The sequence below is a fragment of the Python bivittatus genome, unplaced genomic scaffold (assembly GCF_059951505.1).
Source record: "Python bivittatus isolate LINGU-HERP-01145 unplaced genomic scaffold, Pbiv_v1 ctg000220_np1212, whole genome shotgun sequence".
NCBI classification, from domain to species: domain Eukaryota; kingdom Metazoa; phylum Chordata; class Lepidosauria; order Squamata; family Pythonidae; genus Python; species Python bivittatus.
In genome coordinates this window covers 24,961,157-24,970,934 of record NW_028277048.1, presented here as the reverse complement: position 1 = coordinate 24,970,934, position 9,778 = coordinate 24,961,157, and the positions used below count along the sequence as shown (strand labels likewise).

The following is a 9,778-nucleotide window of genomic DNA, read 5'->3' as shown; positions in this document are numbered from 1 at the left end:
CGCCCCCTCGTTCGCATCGTCTCTTTTCTCGCGCCGGCGGCAGTCGCGGCATTCTGGTCGCGGCGGCCGCTGCTGGAGGGGGAGGGAGCGGGAGCGGGAGCTCGGGCGGCCGGCCGGCCAGCGGGGGAAAATGGAGGTCCTGGCAGCCTGGCTGTGGAATGAGCGCTTCTGGCTTCCGGTCAACGTGACCTGGGCCGATTTGGAGCGAGAGACCCCCGAGGCCGGATACCGCAGCGGCCACGTTCTGGCGGCGCTCCCGCTGGCGGCCGGCATTTGGATCTTGAGGCACTTCTTCGAGAGGTAGCGATCGCGGGAGGCGGCTGGCAGGCCCGGGGTGTGGGATGGGAAGCGGGTGGAGGCTGCGGTGCCCCTCGCCGACGGACCCCGCCCCGCGGGATGACGGTTTGGGTCAGGGGCGCACTTCCGCCCTCCCTCCCGCCCGGCGCCCCCGGCTCCGCGTAGGGGTGGCCCCGACTTCCTCCTCCAAGCGCCGGAGGTCCGGGGCGAGGCTGGGTTTTTCTTCCTCCCGGGGCTGCGGAGCGGTTCCTCCTCCTGGCCTGTCAGCGGGTCCGCGCGAGTCGGCCACGGTGCAGCCTGGCGTTTGGTGGGAACGCAGCCTGGGTGGCTCGACGTTGTAGGAGAGGCGCGTTGGTCTGTGGTGGCGAAGAATCAGGAGGAGCCTGGAAGTCTCTCCTCCGAATAAGAAGTTTCACTAATATTTGATACATGTCCGGTTTCCCAAAGCGCGTTCGTTGGAAACGCGCTGCCAGATTCCTTCTGATGCGTGGATCGAGTGAGGCGCGGATCAGCCCGCCCTGCAAACCTAGCCTCTGCTTCGTTTGTTCGTTTATTTGGTTTCGATATTCCAAAGAAGGCAGGGAGGTATGCCTTGCTCTCCTCTTTATCTTGTACTACGCCAGTCCTGGAGGGTAAGATGGGCTGAGAGAGGCCTTGCAGCCGACCCAAGAGCTTCATGGGTGAGTGGGAATTTGAACTCAAGTGTCCCTAATCCTACTTAGCAACTGAATCTGCCTGCAGGCTTCTGCTGTTTGTCTCAGCATTCATTATTTATGAAGGTGAAGTCAGTTTTTTGAAACAGTTTTAGATAGTTTGCAGACCAAAAGATGAAGTGTCCTTGGTGTTTTTTCTTCCTTCATTGACTTGCTCTTTTAAGATTAGGTTATACGTGCTGAAAATCAGAGCGGAAAGGAAGTGGTAGAATGGATTGAACCAGATAGATACAGAAAGCACTAATATAAAGGGGGTGGGGAGGAGAGTTCCTGGTAATTTATCAAATAATTTGTTAAAGCCCATCTTTATTAACTAGCATTTTACAGGCCGTAGATAAACATATTTTCATGACAGCATCAGTACACTGATTTTGGTTAAGCATTCTCGTAATTAATTCCTCAGGGGAGGGCAGTGCATGTCTATTGGCTGAGAGTCTCACAACACTGTACATACTGTTGTGGGCCAGGACAGCCAAGGGCCTTGATGACCCACTTTGTAATATGTCTATTAGCAAGCAATGCAGAGTTCACAATTGAATTCCTTCTCTTTTCGTCTCCTCTGTCTGAATATTGTGGTTGTGAGAACTGAGACACTGTCTTACCTCAAGGTTCTTCTCTGTGTTAGCTTTTCTGATATAGGAATTAATATTTGTGTTGAAAATTGTCCTCTTCCTGAAATATGCCTGGAACAAAATAAATGTTTGCATGACTACTTGATATGGTGTTTTACATGTTTTGGAGAACATGTGAAGCATCAGGGAACATTTCTTGGCAAATAATGATCTGGTATAGTGATTCATAAGGATCTGCTGTAAGTGGACTGTTAATTGTAGTTTAAATTAGATTGAGAATCACTTTATTTTCTAGTCTGAGACTGAGCATGCATTTTTCTCATGTAAAGTATTTGAATTGTTGTATGTTATTTTTATTAGTGTATATCAAGTTGTACTTTTAGAAATAAAGTATAAGTAATATCAGCTTCATAATACAGATGTTTCTGGTTTTATGGCAGATTACAGGTAGAGATATTTATGGCTGCATTTTTCTCCATATCAAATTTAATATGTATATATAGAAAACTAGCATGTCAGGAGAAAGTTTAGAATTTTACTTCTTTTGTAGCTTTCTGTTTGCAAGGATACTTTTTAATATGGGGAAATAATCACTCACATGAATGGGCATACTTCAAATTGTATCATTACATAAATGCGACTGCAACTCCCAGCAATCCTGGCCACATCATAAATAGAAAGGACTCTTGGGAGTCATAGTTTAGCAACATCCGAAGGGCTAGGGCTTCCTCCCTCTGACATACACTCTGTGAGGAGTACTGAACCATTTTGAAGCTGGTTTTCTTTTGAAAAGTACAAACTTTATTATTCAAATTTGGTGGAGCTACTTGCCTCCAGCTGAATTTTTCAAATAAGTATTTCTATTTATCCTGAAACAACATAAAACTGAGATACTTAAATCAACTAGTACCCTACAACTCTGCTGAGCTATATTGTTTCCTTCCTTTCTTTTCAGTCATCAAACTGGAATCTTAGGGAAGATTCTTCAGCACTTTGGTTGTGATAGAAGGGTGTAGAAACATGTAGTGAATGATGTTGGTGTACTCTAGATTTAGTAGTATTTTCTTTTCATTGTTATCTCATGATCTGAATTTCTTTTTCTCACCATTTCATATACCTTTTCTGTATTTTACATAATGTTGCTTACCTTGGAAGGGAATAACAGATAGGTATGTATGCCGTTCTCCATACTCACTAGAAAATATAAAACCTTATTAATTCCCTTTTGGTTCCTCTCCCATGCATCTACACCCCTCTGTATTTATACTGATTCATTATATTTCATTATTCTTTTTCACCAGTTTTGGGAATCAGTGCTGCATGAATCATATGCCAGAAATTAGAATGGGCTTGTGGGATTGATAATTCACAGTTTGAGCTGAATTCTACAGCCATTATTGCTCTTCCTTCCCATCTATAATTGTGTTGATCTAATGCTTTGCTTTATATGAATTATATCCTCACTTTTGGCTTGTTATAGCAAAATAATAGTTTCCCACATTCCTGCCATATTTAGGCTTATAGTAGCAATTTGTTTCATAGTTTTTAGAAAGGCAGTTACATTCTCTGTGTTGGGAAGATGTTTTGTTTGTATGAAATTTTCCATTTTTTTGGTAGTTTTACCTATCTGGTGGTAAGTGAAACTCAGAGAGTGACAAAGGATCTTTGTTTTTTTTCTCTTGGGATGGGGAGGATCATTATTATGATACATACTCATTATTTTGATGTAGAAAAAAGCCTCACCAACATATTTTTAAAGCTTCAGAAAGATCTGTTATGCACAAACATACTTATAAATGTAGGGGTATGCTACAAAAGTTGTAATTCTTATTTTTTTGTGTGTCCCATGACCTCCTCTAGGCTACCTGGAATTATTTTCCCTTAGTTTTTCTTTCCTGCTTGCAAAAGAGTATCTCTGATTTAGTTACATTTTTTCATTTATATCTTGTTGGGTTTTTTAAATTATTATGATTTATTATTAATAAATTATTATTAGATTTTTATCCTGCCTTTTTATATATAACTCAGGTAGTAAACATATCTAATACTTGTGCCTCCTATTTTCCCCACAACAACAACAACCCTGTGAGGTGGGTTGGGCTGAGAGAGAATAACTGGCCCAAAATAACCCAGACAGCTTTCATGTCTAAGGCAGGCTTAGAACTCACAGTCTCCTGGTTTCTAGGCCACCACTTTAGTCAACACATCAAACTGGCTCTCATTTTAATCCAGAGCTAACTGGAAGTTTTCCACTGAAATAGAATAGTTGTTATAGAGATATCATTATTAAAATCTGTCTGGTTGAAACTCTTAAAATTGCTTTTCTTCTGTTTTGTTTAAACAGAAGAAAAGTTGGCAGATATTTACATGCTGCCTTATTCTTTATTAAGTTAGATCTTGTCCACTAAGGAAAACTGTGGTACAATAATTGTTCTTATTACAGAACAGGGAGGTACTCCTATAATGCATTGCCCGCTGAGAGCAAAAAATACTACATCTGTATATTAACCTTAGCTTCCTTAGGAAATTAGGAAACCTCCATTTTCCTAATTAACAAGGAAGTTAATACAGATAGGCATTTTCATAAGCAACTGTTCTGATTGTGATTCACTATTGGTACCATGGAGTATTATTGGTATTGGTATTATAGTATGGGCTTTTTAAAAATATTCAGTTAGGTTATTCAGTGCTTGATCAGCATTGTTTGATCAAAGTTCAGTTCATCCTGCAAAGTTCAAAACAACAGGCAGACACACACACACACACACACGCACACACACACATGTGTCCCTACATTAAAAAAAAACTAAAAGTCCAAGATATGGCAAGACTTTTGCCCTGTGTTAGAAAGAAAATAAAGCAAATGCTATGCAAACCTCCTTAAGGAAGAAATTCTGAAAACAGAACACTATTAAAAAGGCCCTGGTTCCCTTCTGTGATTGGTCTCCCTTTTTCTCTCTCTTATTCCCTCCTCCTACGCACATGCAAAGGGAAAGATGCGCTTGAGACAAGCCCAGTCCTGGAAATGACACTGAATATTCATTTAGTTTTCTTGGTAACATACCACCTCAGAATAAGATGCATTTTGAAGCATTCCTCAGAGTGCAGTCTCATCTTTAAGACACATTCTTAGGCCTTTACATATCAGAACCAGCATTTTAAAGTCTGTTGATTTGGAGGTATACACGTAGAATGAATGAATGAATGAATGAATGAATCTCAGAAACATACTTACAGTAGTTTCTGTAGTAACAGAATACCTGTTACTACAGGTAACAAAATTCACTGTTTTGAATACCGTGATATGGCCGTTTGAAATTGTATTACATATTCAGTGCAGCACACAGTTGCTAGATGATCTTCAAAGACAGCCTTATATTTATTTTATTTTATTTTATTTATTGGATTTCTCACCCGCCCATCTCCCCCACAATAGGGGACTTATAAACAAGCCGAGGGCAGTGGTTTATGTAAATTATTCCTACTGCATGTGTTATTGTAGTTAACAGTAACTGATATTATTAAACTCAGCCTGTGAAAGTTATTCCTTCTCACTGAGGATTCTGAAGAATAACAGTTACAATTTTCTTTTGACTGATTGTAGAAGGCTACTTTAGACTAATGAAGCCAGGTATACCGTGTGTGTAAAATTTGATTTATAGGCTATGAATGGTATAACTTATTTGTTTCTATTCTCAGAAGTGAGCTATAGGTGGTAATTTGTCTGGGCCTCGTACTAGAAACTTGAACTCTCCCCAGAGTAAGGGTTGTATAATTTTCTATTTAAATTTACAGTGGTTATCACTACTGACCACTAGGAGGCACTAAACAACTGGTTTTGTTCTTTTTGGAACTTGTGAGGCATAGGAAGCCCCCATTTAAAAACAAAAAAAGTGTTGTACATACTGTACACTATATATAAGACCTAACCTGTGGGGGGCTGGCTGTGCCTCACAAGTTCGGACAAGAATGAAACTGGTCATCTAGTGCCTCCTACTAGTCAATAGTTATACTACTGTAATCCAAAATATGTATCTACTGTATTTTATTTCCCAGGTACTTCTATTAACATTTCTGTCTTTTGGGTCTGTAGAAAAATATGCACTATTTTGTATAACTTTTTTTTTTTTAATGTATGTAGCTTTTCTGAAGAAGCTTGCTTATCCTTAAAAATAATGTGTGAGCATATCCCTAAATACAGTTTGTCTCCATACTGAAGTGAATATCATCAATAGCTATGAAGTTATAGGGTTTTTTTTTTTTTTGGTAAAGTGTTTCTCCCCTTGACAATATATTGTTATATTAAAGCATATAATGTGTTTTCAAATAGGAGATTCTACTTGTAGGCGTTATATACATTGGCTACATTTTGGTTATGGAAAATAGATACGCACACGTACAGATACTTCAGCAGTTACAGCTTGAAACAGCTTTTGAAGTGGCCACGTGAGCCTTATAAAACATGCTGCAGTCCATTCATTTGCAGTTCAATACAGAGGTAATAAAAAATAAGTCTAGGTCTACTGGTAGAACTTTGTATGATTTGTTATAAATGAGTAAAGATTTCTGATTTCCTGTGGTATAACAACAAAAAGTGGGCTTACAGATAAGAAAACTAAGGAGTGTATTTGCAGAAGGACAACAAGCTCAGTTGTGATACTAAAAATGAGTATGCATTTTCTTACATTTTTCACTCTGATAAAGGAGATTTACTAAACCTGATATCTGTCCAACCATAGTGGAATACTGGTCTACCTGTAAATGGAACAATGTCAGTGACAGATGCATTGAGTGACATGATACGTATGCTGTCTTTACATGGATAAGGATCAGATTCATATAGTTTTACAGTGATACCTCGGGTTACGAACGCCTCTGTTAACGAACTTTTTGGGTTACGACCAGCTCCGGCTGCAAAAATTTACCTCGGTTTGCGAACTCCGCCTCGGGGTACGAACAGGATACGCGGCCATTTTCCCTCCCGTGACACGGTCCACGGCCATTTTTCTGCCCTTACACGTGGTCCGCGGCCATTTTTCCACCCCTGACACGTGGTCCGTGGCCATTTTTCCGCCCCTGACACGTCCGTGGCCATTTTCTGCCCCTGACACGTGGTCGTAGGGAGGGGGACTCTCCCTCCAAGCAATAGCCGCCTCCCTGTCCTCCACGCCAGAATGGATTAATGGTAATTACATTGAACCTTATGGGGAAATTTCCTTCGGGGTGCGACCAATTCGGGGTGCGACCAGAGTCACAGAACGAATTAAATTCGTAACCTGAGGTTCCACTGTACTTAATTGCTTCTGATGCTTTGTGACCTGAGTGGATGCTATTTACAAAGATTGTCTCAGTAACTATTTCTTTGAGTTCTTGTACCGTTATGATTATGTTGTAAGCGGTAGTATCTAACCACCTTGTCTCCTGTCTTTTCTGAATACTTTACTTTTTTCCAAACACACTTAAGACTTTCATGACTCTTGCCTTCATATTATATTTCCAAAATATATAAGTTTTGGCTTTGTATTTCTCCAGCACCACAATACAAAAGAATACACTTTTCTCCATTCAGCCTTTCTGGTGGTATACATTTCAGAGTCAGATATTCCATCTGGGATAACCATGGCCTTGATGATGTATCTTTACTTTAATATTTTCCTAAATCTGTCATAGGCTTTCTCCCAAGAAACAAACTTCTCTTTACAACAAATGATCTCTTCTCTCCATATCCCATCTCTTATCTATAAACAAATCCTTAAAGCCTCATCATTCATTCCTGATCAGCAGAAGTCCATTAAGGGTTACCAGAGATAACAACATATCTGTTTTAACCTTGATCAAATAAACCAACTTTATATTCCTTTTACTTTTAACAGTCTTAATCTTTAGTCCCTTCCAATAATGTCCTAGAACTTGATTTCTTTTCATTTTTTCTTTATCCCTTCTCATAAAATTCTTCAAAGCTTTAACAAGACTCTTTTGTAAATCCAATATAGAAAAATTATCCAAGTCACTGTTTTGGTTTGTTATTTGTATATCTCTTTTAATTATTAAGAAATCAGCCAGTTTCATTTGTATGTCCAGTGTATCTTTTTCCATATCATTCTTGTAGTCTTTCACTTTAAGTCCACTTTCAAATCAGTCTGTCTTCTCCAAGAAAACTTGTTCCTTTTCCATAATATCTTTGAAACACAGTCTATCTACAGAGGCAGACATTCTTAAAATTAACTTTTTGGTCCATTGTTCAAAAATATCCTTCAATATGTCGAATGTTAAAATATTTTTGTTCCATTGAAAACAAAAACATTTTCCCATGGGAAGGATTCTTATAATTAATTCCAAAATCTTATTTCAAATCCATCTGGTCCTTTTGTAACTTTCCAAAATCAAGATTCTAATCACCCTTTTGCTGTTTATTCCAAAAGAAAAAAAATTAAGTCCCTCAACTTGTAGTTAAAACTTCTTTCGCTAAGGATTGAAACTCACCTGGTGCTGTAAAACTTGTTGATCCAGAGGTTCCTAATAGCTGAAAAGCAATTAAGCAATTTCAGAAAGTGATTAGAAAAGGAAGTATGTGAACTCAGTGTCATTTGGAAAGGCACTGACTGCAGTCTGAACAAAGTTGTTTATTCCCTCCTCTCCCAAAGCTCTAAACCTGCTGGAGACTGCTGTCTTGGGGTCTCCTTGCGAGGAGCAACTGTATGGAGCACTTGTGGGCAATCTCCTTTCCTTGTCCAGAGAGGAATTACAAAAAGCCGGTCTGCTCGCCAGCTCTTCATTCCACCATTGTTGTCAGCTCCGTACAGTTCGCCATTTCTTCCCCAGAAGGCGCTTTTGATCTCTTTCTTTTTGAGGATCTCATCAACCCCATCCAACCACAACTTTCTTGGTCTTTCCCTTCCCCCATCCACCCTTCCTGCATATATGTATTTTGCAGTTCAATCTGTTCTCTCTATTTCATTGACATACTTCTTCATACTGGTCACTTTTTATTCAGTCCACTGGAAAAAAAGAGCATGTAAGCAGAGGAAGGAATAGTCAAGTTACATGATCCAAAGATTCCATTGTCACCACACACATGCACAGGGCATGGGAAACAAGCAAGCTCTAGAAGTCTTAGTGCAGGGAGACAAACATGATTTAACAGACATTACTGAAAGCTGGTGGGGTGAATTTCATGAGTAGACTCTAAGGATTTAGAGTATATTTTATTCAAGAAGAATAGACCAGACCAAAAAAAGGAGTAGTAGCAGCATGATATATGAAGGACAAGGACTTCCGGGGAAGATGGTGGATTGAGTATGGCTCCCTTTTTATGGGGAGCCGAAGTCCACGGCAATTAGAGGAGCTGGCAATTGGTTCAGCTCTTCGGAATCACCTCCAGATAAAGGAGATGACAGGATCACCCACAGGCATTCCTTACAGAGGCTCCCTGTGAAGAGATTGCAATCTAGCAATCTCCAGCAGGTGGAAGGAGGGAAAAACATCAAGTCCAAGCCATAGTGCAGAGCCTTCAAAAGGACACTAGATTTGCTTTTGCTTCCTCTTTTAATTAACATTGCAAACTGTCTATTAATTATTTACTTGGCAGTTAAAAACCTCCTGAAAGGCAAGTGGCTGAACACTGAATTTCCTTCTATCCTGGGAGAAAGAAGATTAAGTTTAAAGATTAAAAAGAAATATTTTAACTTTTGGAAACAACAAAAGGGAATTAAGAATGCTGATTGGGGACAGTTAAGAGGCTAGATGGATTTGAAACAGCTTTTTAAAGGATTGTTTTAAATGTCTAAGAAAATATAGTAAGTGGTTTTGGATTTAACTGTAAGAAAATCTGTCCTGGGAAAGTTTTGCTTCTGAAAATAAATACCAGATAAGACTGAGCTTTGAAAGTTAACTAGAGAACCAGAGTGCAATTAAAGGAAAAGATACCTTTTAACACAATGGAGGAGTATATTTCTTTCAGAGAAGAATTGTTAGCTATTTGGAATCAGTGTGTCCAGGAACTATTTTTAAAATTGGGACTAACAGAGAGGTTGTAGAAGAAGAAAAGTTTTTATTGGATAAAATAGAAATCGAGGAAGGGTTGAATAAAGGCCTTAAAATGGACTTTAAAGAAATGCTAGATTATAAGAGAAAATATGGGAAAAAATGTTGTGGATCTGAAGATGGAATCAAAGTTGCTTGATTATGAGAATGATA

General features: G+C 39.4%; 1 protein-coding gene across 3 annotated transcripts in view; it reads left to right on the top strand.

The window, feature by feature from the left end:
- Positions 1–57: 57 nt before the first annotated feature.
- CERS5 (ceramide synthase 5) overlaps positions 58–9,778 on the top strand; it is a 43,515-nt gene continuing 33,794 nt past the window's right edge. The window contains exon 1 of one of the 3 annotated variants that reach the window (XM_088138172.1): positions 58–300. In XM_088138172.1, the coding sequence (XP_087994298.1) occupies positions 131–300 (170 nt within the window). In that variant the 5' untranslated portion in view covers positions 58–130. The remainder of the gene's footprint in view (positions 301–9,778) is intronic. The other 2 variants (XM_088138173.1, XM_088138171.1) reach the window with 2 other exon arrangements.